The 22111-nt window shown below is 43.7% G+C and overlaps 1 protein-coding gene across 1 annotated transcript in view; it reads right to left on the reverse strand.

Moving 5' to 3' along the window:
* The window catches only part of CCNY (cyclin Y), a 148339-nt gene that overhangs the window by 4067 nt on the left and 122161 nt on the right, over positions 1-22111 (reverse strand). The window contains exons 6-9 of the mRNA XM_060248121.1: positions 17953-18010; positions 17704-17823; positions 4682-4848; positions 2186-2348 (exon numbers count right to left, since the gene is read on the reverse strand). Of these exons, the coding sequence (XP_060104104.1) occupies positions 2186-2348; positions 4682-4848; positions 17704-17823; positions 17953-18010 (508 nt within the window). The remainder of the gene's footprint in view (positions 1-2185; positions 2349-4681; positions 4849-17703; positions 17824-17952; positions 18011-22111) is intronic.

The raw sequence follows: 22111 nt of genomic DNA on the forward strand, positions 1-22111 counted from the left end.
AGGGGGCTGGGTGAAGGCTTCTGGCCTCCAAGCAGCTTGGTGGGGGAGGGTCAGGTGCACCCCAGGCTAAAGAAGCTGATCATGATTGTCTGTACTAGATCAAACAGAAGCCTTTTCAGGAGCCATTAATAGCATGGGTAGGTCCCACTGTCAACACAATGAAAAACACTGCAGGCAGGGGGGTTTTTTGTAGCAGGAACTATTAGGCCACGGGTCCCCAACCCCCGGGCCATGGACCAGTACCGGCCCATGGCCTGTTAGCAACTGGGCCACGGAGTGAGGCAGAGCAGCCCCATCACCCCTTTCGCCAAAAGAGGCAGTGTGGTCTCGTTCCAAAGCACCACCTCTTTCATCTGCCCGGGGCCTGGGTGGGCAGAAGAGGCATCACAGCAGTGACCTTCATCTACCCCTCATTTAAAGACCCCAATGGGGGGCAGGGGGCAGCCTGGGGTGGCAAAACCCCCAGCATACCCCCCCACCAGTCTATGGAAAAATTGTCTTCTACAAAACCAGTCCCTGGTACCAAAAAGGTCAGGAGCCACTGTATTAGGCTATATCCCCACTCCATGTAGTCAATCCTCCAAGAGTTTACAGGGCTCTTCTTATGGGGGATGTGGCTTAATATGCAAAGCGGTTCCTGCTACAAAAAACCCTGATTGCAGGCTTACATTTTTGTTGAAGTCACAAAAGGAAAGGAACCACATACATGAAGCTGCCTTATACCGAATCAGACCCTTGGTCCATCAAGGTCAATATTATTTACTCTGACTAACAGCAGTTCTCCAGGTCTTTCACCTACTGCCTTGCTGCCATTTTAACTGGAGATGCCAGGGATTGAACCTGAGACCTTCTGAATGCAAACAAATGCTCTATCACAGAGCCATGAGCCCTCCTCCATCTAAATGGATGGGCTTCAGAAACACAGTGGGACAACATGTTGAGTGCTTATCACCAGTGACTGGGGTTAAGGACGCTGTGAACTGGGAAGTACAGTAACGAGGGGCTGTCTGGTAATTTGTGGGAAAAGAGGGAAAGCAATGGCTGACCTTGAAGACAAGGTTAAGTATACTGGATGAATTATGTGCCGCAAAAACAGCTAAATTCTGGGGTGAGAAACACACAAATTGAAGTATACTTGCCCCTACTTGCATGTTTATCCTCTTGTTTTACTATGGAGGAGCTTAGGGCAATGCGATCCTACTTTATCCCAATGACTGCCTGTGAAGTAGGCCAAGCTAAATGCCATTTATACATTTTGGAAGCCGCAAAGCAAGGCAAGATGGATGGAGAAGGGCTGCCAAAGCAGAGGATGACTGCCAGACTTTTTGGCAACTGTATCACTTGGCTAATCCTGTGAGGCAGCACAACGATAAACATGAAGCCTTCTAAATTTGGGTGTGGTTCTGACTTGACTATTGAGACAGGAAAGCAGTGGCAGAGGAGCATGGGAGAAGCAGGTCTGGTTACGGCATAAAAAGGTAAAGGTAGTCCCCTGTGCAAACATCAGTCATTTCCGACTCTGGAGTGACGTTGCATCACGACGTTTTCATGGCAGACTTTTTACAGGGTGGTTTGCCATTGCCTTCCCCAGTCATCTACACTCTCCCACCCCCAGCAAGCTGGGTACTCATTTTACTGACCTTGGAAAGTTGGAAGGCTGTCAACCCTGAGCCGGCTACCTGAACCCAGCTTCTGCCAGGATCGAACTCAGGTTGTGAGCAGATCTTAGGACTGCAGTACTGTAGCTTTGCCACTCTGTGTCACGGGGCTCTTGATTATGGCATAGGCACAGTCTATTGTGAGAAGGGCTGCGGGCTGTGAGAAGGGCTGTGGGGCTCAGTGGTTAGAGTATCTGCTTGGTACGCAGAAGGTCCCATGTTTAATCCCTGGCATCTCCAGCTAAAGGGATCATGTCGTAGGTGATTTGAAAGACCTCAACCTGAGACCCTGGAGAGCTGCTGCCAGTCTGAGAAGAAAATAGTGACCCCGACAGACTAGTGGTCTGATTCAGTATAAGGCAGTTCCATTTTTGTTCAAGTATACTGTGGCTTTTGGCACAGGGAATAACTGGCGGCATCACAGCTGAGTCTGCCAAAGCTGTCCTTTACATATCAAACTATAACTTTCAGGGTTGTCTTTCAGTACAAGGGTTGATGCCAGTGCAACAAAGAGAAAAGGATCTCACCTCAAGTTTATATGCCCTTTCCCTGCTGAGGGGCTCCAAAGGAAAGCTGAGGTTGTTTGCTTCTGCCAGGGACCGCAGATCAAAATAATACTTGGCATAAACACTGGAGGGAACGTTGATGTTGAACTGCAACAATTCCAGAAACTGGCGCTCCAACTCATTCCTGCGAAACAGAGATGGTACATTTTGAACTCTGCTCTCACAATCTTGCCATGGAGAGCTGCAATTCATTTAAGTTTGTAGCAGGTTGATACGAACAAAGTTCACAGGAAGAAAAGGTATCATACTACACAAGCCTGGAAGGTCATTGCAAGACTGGAAAAAATCACTCTTTCAGGCCAGGGACAGGAAACCTCGACAAGTTGGCCTGCAGGGCCTCAAAGATACTTCCAGATAAGATTTACAGTTCAAATAACCACAATTTGACATGGTGTCAGCAGGATGGTGTATGATCCGAGACACCTGTATTCAGCATGCAATCAACCAAGAAACTCACCAGGTAACCCCAGATTGGTCACATGCTGTCCATAAAACCCTCCTTGTAAGGTGTTGTGAGGATAGAATGAGAGGAAGAAATATCCATGTGGCCCTGAGCTCCTTACAGGAAGGAAGGGATAAATAAAATTGACCAATAGGATGGAACAAGTGTAACCTCTCTGGTAGCTCAGTCAGTCAGCACCTTTATTGGCATAAATCAGAATCAAATGATACATAGGCCTTACTCTAGGCCTTACATCAGCAATCACAACCAAAGCTCCCTCGTGTACCTCCATGATTTGACTGAAGTAACTCATGAGGTGCAAATCTGGCATCTCTTGTTATATCAAAGAAAATGCAGGGCTGTCACTTGCTTGACAGAAATGTTCATTCACAGAGGCGGGGGAAGAATATCTTTCCTCATCATCCTGTTGGCTTGGACTCTTGTCTGCCTAACTTATGCCACTTACAAAACACCCTGAATGGCTCATGACGACCCAAACGCAGACTTTCCCTGTCCATCTTCAGGCGACAGGTCAAAACACAGCAGCATTCCTTTGACCTAGGTTTAGCCGTTTGCTTATTCAGAGATTTGTTTCCAACCCTGTTGTTTTCATCTCTTTATTATTTTTTTCTGTTGTTAACAATATTTGATGTTAAATTTTAGACTGGATTTTAGAATACAGTTGGACACCTTGGTGATCTTCATGAGAGGATAGAAAAAGCAGGTCAGAAAACCTTTAGAAACTGTAATAAATAATATCTGCCTTCTTGCACCAGATCGAGACACAGAAACAGATCTGAGATGTTCGTTCAGAAGACTCGACATCTATAGGGTGTTCCCTCTCTGTGAGGAAGATACCCCTATTTCCAGAACATCGTAGTCACCCGTTTGGTTGCCAGGGCGACTGGAGACTGAACTCACACACATCTGCTAGGAGAACGTGGGTTTTGTCTACTAAACTGGAAGGGACTTATGAGTACTAACAGCCACAATGCTAAAGCAGCACTCCGCGTTTCTGGAGGAATGCTAGCCAGGAGAACAGATGGTTTCCAGTCGCTTCGTGTGAACACCATCTCTATCGCTGGAGCGGAAGAAGTTGTGCAGCCGGGAGCTATCCAGGCAAGCGGTTTCCAGCCTTGACCATAAAATCCACTTTGGGAGGCTGGCACCATCAGCAGCTATCTTCCTGCAGTGCCAGACTCCATTTCAGCGAAGCGGGAGGCTCACGTACTCAACAGATGTCACCCATCCATGAGGCCATCAAGCTTATCTTAGGCGTGGATCCTGTCAGACCGCCTAAGCCTTTGTCTAGCGGAACTCAAGACAAAGACTGGTGTCAAGAGAAGACTGAAGAAGAGGAAGACCATCTTCAGAGAGCCAAGTTCCTTTGTGTAAACTGGGTGTTACTTTAGGTAGCAATTTGGCCATCTATTGTCACCTTTTTAGATAAGTTTGGTAAACTCAAGCACACCTCCACCCAGTAATTTCCCCCATTCTTTCCCTTAATGGTCATCCTGGAGCCTCCCATCCTGGCCCATTGTTACCTGAAGTCCAATCAGGTAACCAGGGCCCAAGCTTGTTCATTGGTCAGTTATGGGCATCCAATTAGGTGCCATCAATAAACTTGCTATTGGCTACTGCATAAGTCCAGCCCTTATGGTCATTGCAGTGCCTCCCCTTTTTCTGAGGTCATTTACCAGCTGACCACCTCTCCTCCATCCCTGTACCTCCCATCCCCTAAGGGCTCAAGGTAGTCCTTATAACCTGTGACCCAGTTTCATGAGCACATTGCTTGTATGTGAGTTCTATATTTTTCTGGAATAAATTTTAATTTTTACTTAATTAGAGTCCTTGGTAAATTTAAGCAATAATTTCTGGACGTGTATCCTGTATACATAGGTAAAAAGATCCTGATTAAGCCAGGTGCCCACCTGACAATTCCCCAACCTCATTTTGAGGGCATTTTGGCTTACATCTCACCAACTATTAATATTAAGACCAAGGAGCAAACTCACATGTCCTCAACTGTGATATCTTTCAGGATCTGGCAGTAGTCCACATTCCACACAGCCTGGTCATCCCAAACTTTCGATGCCAGTAGAATCGCACCCAGTACAATTCTCTTCCAGTTTGCTGGACAAATATCTATCTCCGCATATGTTAAAAGCCTTTCAAGATATACCTGAAATGACACAATATGACCAAAACTCACTATGTTTCTCTAGTAAATAGAAATAAGGGCCAGCAAGAGACAAGAGAGGAACAAGTTAAACCAGCTTTTTCCTGCTTAGAGGACCTTGGAAAAAATGTTTAAAGTTAGTGATGCAGACGGTATTATCTAGTAAATAGCAACAGCATGTTTTGGTTATGAATCTTATCATGTTCAATTATAACCTCCTCACAGAAAAGGAACATTATAGTAATGTCTGCAATCGGCCACACCGTAGCCCCTGTGGTGCTAAAATTTCTTAGAAAGTTGAGTTGCCAAAGTTCAAATTCCAGGCTAAAAATCAACTGGTGGCCTGAACATGTCTATACTGGAAACATCTGGGTACCACTGAAGATGTCAATGGAAGGAGTGCTCAAGTGACTGCAGAGAGGTGGGCATTATTGGGAAAAACTATCAATGCAATTAGCACCCTGGCTTCTGCCATCATGCTCAACAGATGCTCTCCCACCAACTTCTCTACCCTACAGATGCATTTGCTCATTGTATCTTACAAAAATATGAAAGTGTGTATTAACAAAGCCTTAAAATGCAAGGTATTTTACTGAAGCTGGAGCAGTACCAAAAGTAGATTCAAACAACCACATTTGGTTCCCCCTTCCTTCCCTTACAGTGGGTTCGATCTAGCCAGCTTTTCCGCTGGTGAAGAAGAGAAGAAGGTGTGTTCCCCTTTGACTATCAAAATGGGCATGCTGAGAATCAGAAGACCAGCATGCGCAATAGCTGTGTGAGGCACGAGCTATAATAGAGAGGGAAATTGGCCTGTACTGAGTGGAAGAGTTGCCAAATCAGAAAGTGACAGGAATTCCAAGGAGTAGCTAGATAGTAAGAAGAATGACTAAGAGCCTCTTTCTATAAGGTATATTATGGATCCGTAACTTGTCCCTTGGCCAAATGAAATACTAACAGGCCAAAAGTGGCCCATTGACAATCATGAAGGAAGACTTGCTGTCCCTTGACTCATCTTACAGGAGCCCTCCAGAAAAACCAGAGTTGATGATCAGGGAGATCTTTGATCTGGTTCAACAAGTGCTGGCTAAAAAGTTGAACATCCAAAATGTATATGAGATCTTGTGGAAGCTCTAAAAGCTGCCTTTCAAGCCATACTTGGTACCTATGCAGTTCTCCTGTAATCAAGTGGGTGTTTTTAAACTAATGACGCCCTATTTGAGAAATTGTAGTTAGGCAACTTGACTGGAGAAATGAAATTTGCCTATCAGTTACACAGCATCACGTATGTATACAAAGAGATAACAGGTGCAATCCAGCTAAAGTTAATCACTTTCACATCATGTTGATTTTAATGAGAGAGTTTTGAACGTTTATTTTTAGCAAATGCAACAAATAAGATTTAAGCATAATTAACATTATGAAGATTGAATGTGACATTTTTTTTACTACAGGAATCGGCAAGTATGCTTTCTATATGTCTGTGCATATATAGTTAATACCAAACACTACTGAAAGAAGCTAGTCAATAACATGTATTCAAGGACAAACTGAACAGTACAAGGGCATACATGAAATCTATCAATGTAAACAAAGAGTACGAGTGAGAATTGTAGGAAGATGGGTACAAGCTTGTGTTGTGGGTACTGGAGCACAAGCATAGTAAGGGGCACGAGTCCTTGGGTGTAAACTGATGGGCCAGGCAATAGCCAAAGGATTCTTGGCCACTGACTCTATAGCCCGTGGCTCTTAGCTTGTGGCCTGATGGACCAGCCCGGTAGTTACCCATACAAGATGTACTGTGTACCTTTTTTTTTTAGCCTGTGTTTTGTTTGTTCAAATTTATTTAAATAGTACTATTTGTTTCGAAAACTTATATCCCACCTTTCTGTCACTACAAGGCTGCCAAGGTGGCTAACAATTCAAAACATTACATGATATATTACATTACAAAGCCATCAAAATCAAAAACCCCCTCCCAAACACACCTCATTAAAACGATTTTTAAAACAGTTAAAATATATACAAAATTTAAGAATACTGGGCAGGAAGGAGGGATCATCGAAGGAAAGCCAAATGAAAGAAGGAAAAAAAATCTGCACCCATTGGGGAAGACAGTAACAGAAGGGGATGGACAAATCTCCCTGGGAAGAGACTTCCAGGGCCTTGGTGCCATGACTGAGAAGGTCCTCTCCTGCACTGCCACCTGCCTAATCTCAGAAGGAGGCACACCCACACCAGGGCCTTTGAAGAGGACCGCAATGGTCATGCAAGTTCATAAGGGATTAGGTGGTCCTTCAGGTAAATTGGTCCCTAGCCACAGAAGACTTTGAAGGTCAAGACCAGCACTTTCAACTGTACCCACACGTAAATTAAAAGCCGGTGTAGATGGGCCAAGATTGGATTGAGGTGGTTCCTAAGGCCCACTCTGGTCAACATCCTGGCTGCACCATTCTGTACCAACTGGTTTCCAAATGCTTTTCAAGGGCTGCCCCATGTGGAATGCACTGTAATAATCTAATCTAGACTGGCCAAGTCTTTGCTGTCCCAGAAAGGCTGCAGCTCACTAACCAGTGGAAGCTGATAAAAGTTAATGTTGAAGCTGATAAAATTCTGCTTTAACTAGTAGTAAGCCTGGACCTATTAGCCTATTAGCAGTAGGCCTGTAAGTATTTCTGTCAGTTGCTTTGAGTTCCCATTGTTGAAAAAAGAGACAGAAATGCACTAATTGCATACACACACAAATAAAATGGTGTTATAACAATTAGAATCATAGAGTTGGAAGGGACCTCCAGGGTCATCTAGTCCAAGCTCCTGCACAATGCAGGAAACTCACAAATACCTCCTCCTAAATTCACAGGATGATCATTGTTATCATATGGCCATCTAGCTTCTATTTAAAAACCTCCAAGGAAGGAGAGCCCACCACCTCCTGAGGAAGCCTGTTCCACTGAGGAATCACTCTAACTGACAGGAAGTCCTTCCTACTGTTGTCCAAAATCAGACAATGCATTAAATTGCATGGCTTCTGGACATGCAACAGACCAAGCATCACATTATTATTCATAAAGGGAATCCAACTGCTCCAACTAAACATCAAATAATTGATGTCCAAAATCCCTAAACTTTAAACTTACTTTCACACCATAATAGTTCAATATGTTCCAAGTGAAAAAGTCTTTTTTAAAAAAAAAAAATCTTAATTTTCTTAAATTTTAGGAAGTCACATGTCACAGAGTTGACCTGTAAACTAGAGGCACAGTTCAGACATAGAATCATAGAGTTGGAAAGGACCTCTAGGGTCATCTAGTCCAACCCCCTGCACAATGCAGGAAACTCACAAACATTTCCCCCTAAATTCACAGGATCTTCATTGCTGTCAGATAGCCATCTAGCATCTGTTTAAAAACCTCCAAGGAAGGAGAGCCCACCACCTCCTGAGGAACCCTGGTCCACTGAGGAATTGCTCTAACGGTCAGGAAGTTCTTCCTAATGTTGAGTCGGAAACTCTTTTGATTTAATTTCAACCCATTGGTTCTGGTCCTACCTTCCGGGGCCACAGAAAACAATTCCACACCATCCTCTATATGACAGCCCTTCAAGTACTTGAAGATGGTGATCATATCACCTCTCAGCCGCCTCCTCTTCAGGCTAAACATCCCCAACTCCTTCAACCTTTCTTCATAGGACTCCGTCTCCAGACCCCTCACCATCTTCATTGCCCTCCTCTGGACCCGTTCCAGCTTGTCTATATCCTTCTTAAAATGTGGTGCCCAAAACTGAACACAATACTCCAGGTGAGGTCTTACCAGAGCAGAGTAAAGCGATACCATCACATCACGTGATCTGGACACTATACTTCTGTTGATACAGCCCAAAACTGCATTTGCCTTTTTAGCCACCGCATCACACTGTTGACTCATGTTCAGCGTATGATCCACTAAGACCCCTAGATCCTTTTTGCACATACTACTGCTAAGACAAGTCTCCCCCATCCTATAACCATGCACTGGATTTTTCCTACCTAAATGCAGAACTTTACATTTATCCCTGTTAAAATTAATTTTATTGATTTTAGCCCAGTTCTCCAGCCTGTCAAGCTCATCCTGTATCTGTTTCTGTCTTCTTCTGTGTTTGTAACCCCTCCCAATTTAGTATCATCTGCAAATTTAATAAGCATTCCCTCTATTCCTTCATCCAAATCATTGATAAAGATGTTGAACAATACAGGTCCCGGGACAGATCCTTGAGGCACTCCATTTGTCACTTCTCTCCAAGAGGATGAGGAACCATTCACAAGCACTCTTTGGGTGTGATCTGTCAACCAGTTACAGATCCACCTAATGGTAACAGGATCCAAACCACATTTTACCAACTTGTCAACAAGGATAGTAATGTGGAACTTTATCAAAAGCCTTACTGAAATCAAGATAAACAATGTCTACAGCATTCCCCTGATCCAGCAAGGTAGTCACTTTCTCAAAAAAAGAGATCAGGTTAGTCTGACATGACTTGTTCTTGAGAAAACCATGCTGGCTCTTAGTATTCACATCCATTCTTTCTAAATGTTCCAGGACCGACTGTTTGATGATTTGTTCTAAAACTTTTCCAGGTATAGACATCAAGCTGATGTGTCGGTAGTTACCCGGATCATCTTTTTTCCCCTTCTTGAAGATGGGGACAACATTCGCCCACCTCCAATCTTCCCGCACCTCTCCTGTTCTCAAAAATAATAGCCAGAGGCTCAGAAATTACATCCGCAAGCTCTTTTAGAACCCTTGGATGCAATTCATCTGGCCCTGAGGACTTAGTTTCATTTAAAGAAACTAGGTGTTTATGTACTACCCCTATGCTGATCCTAGGTCTTTTTAAAAAACCAATGGTGGATTAGTTACTTTGTTTCTACATTTCTGGTTTGTTTGTTTTTTAAATTAATACATTTAGATAAAACTTAAGGGATAATCCACACCTTTCATGACACAGTTGCCCATGCACAGAAACTTCAGCACAAGACTTAAAAAAGAACCTGGTACCCCACCCTTGGAACGTATGGCAACACACTGTCAGTCATTGGGAATTAGAGACTTGAAGAACTTGCATGGGAGAAGCAGCACACACATGCCTAAGGATATTCTGGATGGGTGTACCAGAACACCCCGTTGTTCTCAGTTATAGCTCAGCAAGCTATGGTACAGAGATCTGGAGGGGAGGAATAAAAGGAGGATGTGAGGGTCTATTAAACTCAGTGCCAGTCCCTTTATAAACAAGAAGGAATTATATTCTACATTCATAACTACATGCCTGGATTGGACTGGATTCATAATCATATGCCCCTTTTAGTAGCTGTTTGCCCCAGAAATTAGTCAATTTCAATGAAATGAATTGCTACCCTTCTTCAGGTTTAGAAATCTGGCTTAAAACCCTGGTTGCAGTTATTTTGTCAATAGCACTTCACTTCCTTGTGATTAGGTCTGCTAACTGGGGGTTAGGAAACTGCTGAAGGTGATTTGTTTTTTTTGGGGGGGGGGAGAGAGTGAGGGAAGGGTGGAGGTTTGGGGAAAGGAGGTAGCTCAACAGAGATACAATACCATACAGACTACCCTCTGAAACTGCCATTTTTTTCTCCAGGGAAACTGATCTGTGTAGTCCAAAGATCACTTGTAAATTCCAGAACTCCAGGCCACACCTGGAGATTTGCAAACCTACTTGCAATTGATCCCAGGAGTCTTTATCCTTTAAAACAAAGTTCAATGCTTCCTACACTTTCTTGAATAAACATTCCTGTAACCAGATTCAGGGTGATGGTGGTGGTAAGGCTTCTGTTGCTACTGGCATTTCTAACACAGTAATGGTTATCACCTAACACTATTTTGATAAATTACTTTCAGAATCATGCCTACAAGCAGAATAATGTCGAGATTACATTCAAATCAAAGTTGTCCACCTGACTGGGGAAGGGGGGGGGAGGGAAAAATAACCCTAGCATCTTATTCCTGTTATTTAAAGTCACAGGAGTGCAAGATAGATAGCCAAGACAGTTTAGAGTACTGGGGGAAGAGAATGAATTAAAAACAAGACTAAACTGGAACAGCAAAGTAATAAGGAGAGTGACTCAGCTATGTCCACTAATAAACCGTTTGCTGCAAAATAAGATTATCAGAAACCCTGATCTATTGCACCACCCTGATCTATTGCTAACTGCTGAATAAGTCAGCAGATTTTTCCCCTGAGCTCTGCTTTAAATTTTACAAGCTTATAAAATTACAGCGATGGGTATGCATACACACTCCCACTTCTGCAACTAGCGCTAAGGAAACCAAAGGACCCAATTAACAAATTTGTTTTTAAAGAATGGGACAGAGGTACACATTTAAGCATTCATTCACCTGAGATCAGAAGCAAAAAAAGTCACTTGTTAGTTCTTCTGAAATGCCCTGATATTTTAAGACAGACAAAAAGAACAGCCTTATTATGCAAGTCACCTGGCATTTTTATTTATTTATTTTATCAAATTTATATCCCACCCTCCCCTAATGGACTCAGGGTGGCTAACAACAGTTAAAAACCACACCGAATATTAAAAGACAGAATATACAATAAAATCAATTCCAAACATTTTTCAACCATAAAAATCCAAGATGCAGATCGATGTTTCTGATTATCTGTATTTGTCCAATGAGACTGCCAGTGCTGCAGGGCATTAGCTACCTTCCCTTAATTGTTGAAGGCAAGTTTAAATAGTTCAGTCTTACAGGCCCGGTAGAACTGTGGCAGGTCCCGCAGGGCCCTGACATTTTCAGGGAGGGCATTCCATAGAGCGGGGGCTATTGTCGAAAACGCTCTAGCTCTATTGGTGAACAACTGAACTTCTTTCAGTCCGGGGGTCTTAAGATTTTGGGACCCTGAATGTAGTGCTCTCTGGGGTACATATGGGGAGAGGCGGTCCCGAAGGCAGACATTACCAAACCTGGTCTAATATTCTTAGACAAAATACCAGTAAGGAGTGAGATCTCAAACCATCAGTTAATCGCCTTTTTCTAGGCGCAACAGGATATAAAACCTTCAAGAACTACTGAGCATCAATTTGGCTAACGTTCCATTTTGAAATCTCCTGTGTGTTTCCTTATCTTGTTAAATAAATGGCTGCATATAATTTAATATATACAGGAAGGGGAGGTGCACAACGTTCCAACACTGTACTAGGCCCCTAGCTATAATCCAACTACATCTCCCATCTGCTATCAATTAAAGCACAGGGACTAGGCTGTCATTAAACAACGTATCAATATAGGCTTAATGCTGCCGTTTCACTTACTGTTTAAAACCATGGCTTCAAGCTGATTGCAGAGCCTGGGTTAACCCTGATTAGCCTTAGCCATGATTAGCATGGCTGACCATTACATGGGCAGCAGTTGAACTCAGTGGGGTAGAAGCTCGATTGCTTAATTACAATAACACTGTTAGCCCAGCCGAACCAACACTGGCTTCTAAAAGCATACAGAGTTAGATATGCTAAATGGAACTATTTTGATATTGGAGGAAGCCGCACTTGTATGTACTTTTGTACAAGGGCAGCAGTTACAGAAGATCTAGTGGGAATGCACCACCCTGATCTTTACAATCACGAGTCTTTGCAGTGTAAAGAAGGTGCCCAGCAAGCACTGTGGCTGCAGCAAATCTTTAGAACAAAGCGAGCGCTGTACGGCAGCAGAACTAAGCAGCAAAGAGCCCACCTGTAGCCACTGTGAACTTACTACAAATGTGATGACATTTTAATAATAAAGACAGCAGATTAATTTTTAAGAAGCCCCACAAGATCCCATTTAAATCTAATCTAAATGTGAATCCAGAGGTTCTACCATGAGTTACAACAGGGGTAGCCAAATTTGCTTAATGTAAGAGCCCAATAGAATACATAATAAATGTTTGGGAGCTGTAAGGCCTGAACATCAGATGTTAGAGGAGGGAGGGAGGGAGGGAGGGAGGGAGGGAGGGAGGGAGGGAGGGAGGGAGGAAGGAAGGAAGGAAGGAAGGAAGGAAGGAAGGAAGGAAGGAAGGAAGGAAGGAAGGAAGGAAGGAAGGAAGGAAGGAAGGAAGGAAGGAAGGAAGATGGGGGAAGGAGGAAGAGGTAAAAAAAAGCAACTTTAACTTTAAATGCATTCTCCAAGTTGCTGGCTGGCTTGGCTTGGAGAAATGATTTAAAGAGACAAATGCCTTCCTCAGGCTGGCCAACAGAGTGGTGGGAGCTTTGAGAGCCACAAAATACGTGTGAAAGAGCCACATGTGGCTCCTGAGTCACAGTTTGGCCACCCCTGAATTACAACTCCATATACACATGCATGCATAGTATTGGGGAGGGGGGAAGTCAGTTATACATACGTATAAATGTAAGCCTCTGTAGACGTGAGACCACCTGTGTACAACAATTCTGAAAGCACTGTTAAGATATAGTTCCCTGGGGATATATTGTAAGCAGGCTGGCAGCCCTCCCAGGAAAAGCACGTAGCAGGGCCTGGATCAGGTTGCAGACAGTTCGTGGGGGAAGAGTGCACAAAGGAACCCATGTGGTACAGACTGCCCATTGCCTCCAGATCTCAGAACTCTGAGTGCTGAGAAGAGGTGGAGACTCAAGCTTCCAAGCAGTTTAACAGGGAGTGTAACAATTCAGTACACTGAAGTACAATTACAAATTAAAACAGAGAAGCCTCGGTGGTCCAGAGGATTGGAGAAAGCCTTACTTGCATATGGGAGCCCTGAATACTACTGTTATTCTAGGCATGGACTTTCTCTGCAATGGGACTAATAAAGCTCTGAGCTTTCTAGCATGAAGGGAAAGGGAACGAGAGGTGTACTTGTATCTACTTCCCAGTACCAAAAGCCATTCACACACTACAATAGCTGCACGCAGTTAAACATGCTTCAGTCATAATAGCAACTGGACCGGGATGTTGGGGAATGCTCGTGTCTTGCCCAACTGACAGCTCCTAAAATCCTGGATACTGCCTGATCCTGCACATGAGAAGCCTGAACCAGGTTTTCCAGTCAGCATGTTCACCACTTGAGATTCAGGCATGATCTCTCCTGCTATAATCCCCCTCCCCCCAAATGGATTCAGTACAGACATGAGGAGAGAGGAGGCATCAACATTTAAAGAGGGATGAAGAGCTCAATCCTAAGAATACTTTCCTGGGAGTAAGCCCAACTGAATAGACTGAAGTAGGATTCTGAGTTAGACCCGCTTAGGGATTGCTCTCTTCATCACTTTGTGCAAAAGAGGCAAGGGTTAAAGAACTGTGAGGGCATGACTCCCAGAGGTGGAATTCTAGCAGGAGCTCCTTTGCATATTAGGCCACACACCCGATACAGCCAATCCTTCAAGAGTTTACAAGGCTCTTTTTTGTAACAGAGCTCCTGCTAGAATTCCACCCCTGATGACTCCCACCTCCCCTTTCTAGAAGCCTGTTCCAGTGTTGCCTCTTATTTTTAAATAACTCTCTTTGTCTGTTATTTCAGTTGTTCACTGATTTAGTATGCCCCAGAAAGATAAGCACACTAAAATTAAAATTTAAAAAAGGAACCTCAATCCACATTAGCCACAAATGTGCATCCATCACTCATACAGCCCTTGGTTCATCCATCAGCTCTTACTAATACCCTTGTCAGTTACGGACAGTTGTCCACGACTGTTTAGCTTGGAGCTACAATGATTTACAACTGGCCTCACAAAAATGGAAACGTTCCAGCCTCTGACATCCTCCAAATGCCAGCACTCTTACACACACGTGCGCACACTCAACACCTGTGTGTTATATGAATCAATCAGCTTGTAAGAGGATCCCTCTGCAGCACCAGGATATGATCAAAGATAGGCTTTCTTTAAATAGATCCCCTGACTGTATTCAACAGTGGCTAAAGACTCCTGTTCTTTGCCAAATAACAGTCTGCATGGGTCTTGCAGCATAGGAAACAACAACAAAATATGAAAGGGCAACAAGTCAAATGTAAAAAAAAAAGTTTAGAATGTGTTCATTAGTTTAGATAAGCTTGAAAACAAAGATCACTAAAGGTGAAATGTTTCGTTCATGGAATAATTTGCTTCCCTTTTATTAATACAGTTAATACCATCAATTTACACAACCTCAGACCAATGCAGACGTTGCATGAAAACCTAATTCCTGAACAATGTTTACAGTACAGTCAAAATTTTCTTGTGAACAGTCGTAAACCAGGTAGACCAAAAAGAATCCTCATACACCAGGTAGACCTGGTTTAAACCAGTTTGGTGTACTGGTTAAGTGTGTGGGAGAACCAGGTTTGAATTCCCACTCCTCCACATGCACCAGCTGATTTAACCGGGGTCAGTCACAAGTTCTCTCAGAGCTGTTCTGCTCAAGAGCAGTTTCTGTTAGAACTCTCTCAGCCCCACCTACTTCATAGAGTGGGAAAGGGGAAGGGAAGGCGAGGGAAAGGAGATTGTAGGTAGTAAAGGGAGGGGTATAAATCCAATCTCCTCTTTCTCCTCCTAATAAATAGCCTGAATACTCGCAACCAAGCAGTTGCCTCAGTATAGGAATTATTTTATTGCTGCAGATAACATTGCAGTGGGACTTGATTTCTCAGCTGGCTAGTAGGCAATAATAGTAACTCACACAAAGCAGCTCAGTCCAGGTACGTAGAGAGGGAGAGTAGAAAAACCATCAAAGGGGGGACAATTACTTCCCAGACCTGAATATTGCAGCTAGTCTTCAGGTCAAGAGATCGCGCTATTCATACACTGATCACAATTGCAGCATGATGGGCTGTCAGTCTGAAATGGTCAATGCAGACTGAGCTCACAGAAGTATTGCCAATTTAATCATCCTAGCTCAGTAGGAGAAAGTTTACTTTGGTGGGAGTTATCGACAAGGTGAGAATCAGACCCTGAGCCTCAGCTCTCCTAAAGCATTCCTAAAGACAACTTTTAAAAGACTTTTAAAACTAAATCCTCTTTCGGATCTTTGAGAATCAATAGGAAAGGGGGGAAAATCCCAACTCTTATAAAGAAAAAAAATCAGCTCTGGCCAACATCATTCAAGCAGCATATTTCAAAATGGGAAAGGGTGAAGGAATTTCAGAAGGCAAAGTCATACAGAAAAGGTCACATTCAGACATCACAATAAACGAAGGTTTATAAACCCTGCTCGGTTGTGTCAGCTAAATGCAGATGATCCATCAAAACGGGTGGGGGGGTGTTGGTTGGTGTCAAATGTGGATTTCAACAGAAAGGCTGCAGCTGGTTGGTAAACAACAGTTTGTACTAACTCAGTCATGCTGCTATTATCTGAATTTACAAACCACTGTTTGTGGTCACCAGAAGGGGTGGAATTCTAGCAGAAGCTCCTTTGCATATTAGGCCACACACCCCTGATGTAGCCAATCCTTCAAGAGCTTACAAAAAAAGAGCCTTGTAAACTCTTGGAGGATTGGCTACATCAGGGGGTGTGGCCTATTATACAAAGGAGTTACTGCTAGAGTTCCACCCCTGGTCACTAGACACAGACACAACAGTACTTGCAAAATGTCCTCCATATTGGGAGGCAAGAAGTCAACTAACTAGAGTTCAAGCACAAAACAGAATTTGTAATTTACATTGTGCAAACTAACCAGAATTTGCTGCACAATCATGGCTTATGGTGATTCCTAAATGACAAAGAATGAAGAAACTGGTTATGCTTAGCCTAAAAGAGTAAAGGGGGGAGACAGATTAGTTTTCAATTTTTTTCAAAAAATGTTAGTCATAAACAGAGAAAAGACAGCTTTATTTACAGAGGACAGGAGAGAGCACCATGATTCTAAAGTGCACTTAAAGCCTATATAGAAGTTTATACCAGAAACCAAACAAAACACAATCTAGTTCCGCCCATTCCCAGTGGCAACTGGAACTGCCACTTGTTCTGATGGCAAAATGCATTTTAATCTACTAAATCTGCTACCCTGGACTTCCCCAGTAAACTCTGTTACACATACACTGGTATCCCACTAGATTAAGCCACCTAGATCTAACATAATTTACCAAATAGTGCCTCACAGATAATAATCTAATCCTAGCTATGTACTAGCTCTATGGGCATTTCTCAAACTTGATGTTTGGGATTCAATGGGCAGCCCTGGTTGCCAAGCGAATTGTTTTTCAGCACTCAAAATCTTGTATTCCTCATTCTTTGGATGACTGGGTTAACAATTTGTTAGATCCTGAACTGCATATAACAGAGAGAAGACCTTCATCTCCATCTGGCATTATCTCGTCTCTCTTTGAGCAGGGATGCTTCATCTCTTCCACTCCTTCTGTAGCAAGATCTATATTGTTGCCTTTCCCTCCATTTCCCCTTCTTATTTTTCACTTTCCGCTCTCAGCTGCCTCTCTTTCTTTCTCTTACATTCTTTCTCTTACTGAGGGAAAGAAAGGTGGCATGGTACAGTCTGATCTCGTCAGATCTCAAAAGCTAAGCAGGGTCAGCCCTGCTTAGTACTTAGATGGGAGACCACCAAGGACGACTTCAGAGAAAGGCAATGGCAAACCACTTCTGCTTCTCATTTACCTTCAGGGTCACCGTAAGTCAGGTGCAACTTTATGGCACTTTACACATACATATGCATTGGGGTTGAGAGTGGGGGTGCAGTAGGGCTGCATAAGTTTTGTTTATGGTTATATTTACAATCCTATGAACAAAATAATAGAAATAATAATAGAAAAGTATATGCAGAAGCTCTGTAAGATGGTGTTCAAACTGTGATGGCTGTTTCACAGATGCAGTGAAGGACTAGAGGCTATAATTGATGACCTTGAAAACACTTTGGCCTGGCAGATAAGACGGTACTCACCAGGGTGACAATGGCACATTCGGCAGTCAGTTGAGCAGCACTGAACAACGTCCGCACAAAGCGGTATATCTGCTTCTGCTCCGGGTCGTGTTTGTCGTAATCTGGCGGCACTTCGGATTTCTGGGGAAACAACAGCGCTAAAAAGGTGACTGTGGCACAAAAAAAGGAGGGGAGGGTGTCGACGGGAGAGCAAACAGAAGAAGCAGAGTCCATTTCATGAAAGAAACAATGAAGAAAATCAGGCTTTACCGAAAGGGGGTGGAGGTTTTCATCAAAAATATCTAGGAGCATCCTTCCGTCTGTGTCCCTGACAAGAGAAGAAAAGTAAAGAGGATGAGTCAATTTTTAACACCATGGAGCAGAGCTATGTGCAGGGGGGAAGCAGGCTTTTGACAAAATGAAGGACTTAACTGACATTTACCTGAAGCATCTGTTTGAGATGGTAAAAAAATAAATAAAGACAAACAGGAAGCTTTTCCTTACAGCAGTCCAACAGATTGTGCATATGCATGATCATAGCAGGCCTGTAGCCACGGTGGGAGATGGGAGGCTGCTCCACCCAAACCCCCCTTCCTATATGGCCCCTCCTGGTGGCCCAGATCTCCCTGCCACTCTGGTCGCCCCCGCCTCCTCTGCAGCACCTCCTCCCCTCCCACCAACCGAAGCACTGGTTCCTGGGACTCTTTCAAGGTCGCCTTCCCCCCATGATCAGCTGATCAGTGGGAAAAGCAGTAATCCGGGAAGGAAGTGGGGAGGAGGCAGCAGCCTAGGAGCCACCGGCCTCGGTACTGCTTTTTCAGCTGATCAGCGGGGTGGTAAGCAGCCTTGAAAGAGTCCCAGGAGCCAGTGCTTCGATCAGTTGGTAAGTGGGAGGGAGGGGGGAGACACTGCGGAGGGGGCCATGACAGCAGCGGGTTCCTCCACTTGAAATTTAATTCCATGCCCCCCTAAAATTTTCTGGCTACGGGCCCAGATCATAGGAATGATCAATATAGGCTTTTCACACAAAAAAGTTTTCTAGATAACAGGGCAGTATTTACATGTAGCGGAGATCCATTATAGACAATGTGAAGTAATAACTTTACAGGCATTTTGCCAGTTGATATGAGAGACAACTACAAGAAAGACCCCATACACTGTGGCTATCAGTACACGTGAATTAGTTTTGACTTATGAGTTACTACTCATTCCAAAACTGCTTCAGAAAGTTATTATAAGAAGGCACATGGATTATGCTCAGGCACATACTATGTAAAGGATTAGAAGAGAATAAATCTGTTTATTCCAGTAAAATGAAAATTCATTTCAAAACGGACGAGAAAATAAATTGCAACCAGTAACATTTTCATTTCATTTTATTTGATTTATATCCTGCCCTACCCCACCAAAGCGGGCTCAGGATAACGCAAGATTTTACAATGATTTCACTAAGATGGTACATATATTATATTACTAAACAAAATAAAACACCACTATAAAAAGACCAGCTACTACACACAAATCCCATACATTATATGCAATTCTCTGTAGCTGCCCATGAATATTTTCTAACCAGAATATCAGATATGCCTGCTGGTGTTTTTCACTCTGTGCTTGAAAACAACCAGTGGTACTTACCGTGAGGAGTCATTCTCCTCTGAGGACAGAAGGACATCTTAGGTGTTTCCCACCTTGTGTCAGGGAGGCAGAACTAAAATCTGCTTCCTCTTCCTGTGGCACTGGAACACCCATCGCTTCAGTTCTGGTAACTCCGAGAAGCAGTTCAAAACTAATAACCTTACTCAGAAAAAACAAACAGTAATAAAACTGATAAACTCGAGTAAATACAAACAGATAGAACTACAGCAGCAGAGATAAAAGTATATCAGAAACAGCAAGTGAGGTATAAGAGCAATACAGAGAGGCGGGCAAGATGTCCTCCTGTCCTCGGAGGAGAATGATCCCTCACAGTAAGTACCACTGGTCGTTCTCCCTCTGAGTCGGAGGACATCTTGGGTTTTCCTATAGCAGTAGCCTAACAGTTGGGTGGGAGATCATTCTCTTCTGAAAACACATGCTGAAGACTTTTCTGCCGAATGCTGCTTCTGCCAAACTGTAGGTGTTAAGTTTGTAGTGGTGTACGAATGTTGATATAGAAGACCACATTGCTGTTCCCCGTACTTCATCTACTGACGCGTTGAGTGCTGCATGAGTTGCTGCGCTTCTAACCAAGTGAGCAGTGATTCCCTTTGGAATCTCAATTTTCATTGGTTTATAAGCCTCAGAAATGCATTGCCTAATGGCATATCTAACAGCAGAGGTTGACATCTTTAAGCCCACCTTTGGAGGGGCAATGTTGATAAACATAGAGTCCGTTTTTCGGATTGCCTGAGTCCTAATCAGATAAGCTTTGAGACATCGACAGGCATCCAATGTATGCCATGACCGTTCTCTGAGATGTTTTGGGTCTGGACAAAACGATGGTAAATGAATTTCTTGGGACTTATGGAATCTCGATGCTATCTTTGGTTGGAAGGTAGGGTCCGTATGAAGCACGACTTTATCCTTGTGAAAAATGCAAAGTTCCTTTTTCACGAATAATGCATTGATTTCGGAAACCCTTCTTGCTGATGTTACACCTATTAAAAATATAGTCTTTAAACATAACCACTTCAGCGATATTTCGATAATGGGCTCAAAGGGCGCCTTAGTAAGGGTCGATAATACTGAGTGCAGCTGCCAAGTTGGAAACCTGTGCACCTATGGAGGACACTTATGAGAAGCTCTCCGCAGAAATCTTTGGATGTGCGCATGTTTAGCAATGTCCACATCTTGTATCAGACCGAAGACTGATGACAACGCTGCAATCTGCCATCGTAACGTTGCTGGTTTTAAACCAGACTGTAGACCATCCTGTAAGAATTCCAAAATATAATGAATTTATGGAACCAACGGGTCTTTGGGCTTTCTGCGACACCACCTATGGTAAGCTTTCCAGTTGGTGTTATATATCCTGGTTGCAGAAGCTTTCCTGGGAGCCAATATTCTGTAGAATAACCCATCTTTAGGAAAGTCGACCATTCAATCTCCACACGGTCAATTGAAGCCAATCTGGATGAGGATGCCAAATCGGGCCCTGTGACAGCATATCCGGAGAAATTTCTAGGTGGAACGGTGGAGATATCGCTAGCCTCTGAATGGTAGAAAACCAAGGACATCGAGGCCACCAAGGAGCTACTAGCAGAATTTGAGCGCCCTGGTGCTACACCTGTCGAAGAAACCTCATCAATACTGGAACCCTTAGGCCACACTACCAATAGGGCATCCACCGCTGCTGCTTCCCAATGGAAGAATCTGGTGCAAAACCTGGGAATCTGGAAATTGACGGGAGATGCAAACAGGTCCATGACTGGATGCCTGAATCTACTGACTGTTGAAATAAGGACGTCGTTAGTTTCCACTCTCCCGACTGGATGACCGTTCTGCTGAGCCAGTCTGCTTGAACATTGGCTGTGCCCTTGATGTGTTTTGTCCTGATGGACAACACGTGATGTTCCGCCCAACTGAACAATACCTTCGCTTCTTTGGATAGAGCGGAAGATTTCGATCCCCCCTGGTGATTCAAATATGTCTTGGCAGCTACATTGTCTGTTTGAATCAGAATGTGTTGCTTTCTCACCTGTTCGGTAAAGAACAGCAAGGCTAGACATATGGCCCTCAATTCCAGAACATTGATTGGGAGTTGTGACTCCGCCTGCGACCACCAGCCCTGAGTCGGGATGTTGTCGAGAGTGGCTCCCCAGCCCATTAAACTGGCATCTGTGAAGATCTGAATTTCTCTGGGTAGATAACAGATTTTCCCTTGGAGAAGATTGGATTCCCTGGTCCACCATTTCAGAGAGTGTTTGACTGCAATGACTGATGTGCAGGTTTTGCTTCTGCATAATTTGGAACTGATACGGTCGAAGTAGGAGTTGCAGTGGTCTGGAGTGTAATCTGCCCCAATGGACTGCATCGATGCATGAGATGAATAGACCCATCAATTTGGCCAACGTCAAAAGGAGGGTGAGATATTCCTGGATTACTATCCCCGCTAGGTGTTTGGTCTTCTGAATTTTCTCTGCCGTAAGAAAGAGAGAGTTCCTTCTGGTGTCTATGATCATCCCAAGATATTCCAGCCGTTGGGCAGGTTTTAGAGAACTCTTGGGCAGGTTGATGAGAAAACTGCGACTCTGAAGACACGTGATCATCACCTGAACATCTGAATAAGATTTCTGCTTGGATGGGGACCAAATCAAGAGGTCATCTAGATACGGGTGTACGTGAACTCTCTGTTGTCAGAGATGAGCTACAACAATGACCATTACTTTCGTGAAGACTCCTGGGGCTGTGGCTAACCCGAAAAGGAGTGCCCTGAAGTGGTAATGTT

The sequence above is a fragment of the Heteronotia binoei genome, chromosome 10 (genome assembly GCF_032191835.1).
Source record: "Heteronotia binoei isolate CCM8104 ecotype False Entrance Well chromosome 10, APGP_CSIRO_Hbin_v1, whole genome shotgun sequence".
NCBI lineage: Eukaryota > Metazoa > Chordata > Lepidosauria > Squamata > Gekkonidae > Heteronotia > Heteronotia binoei.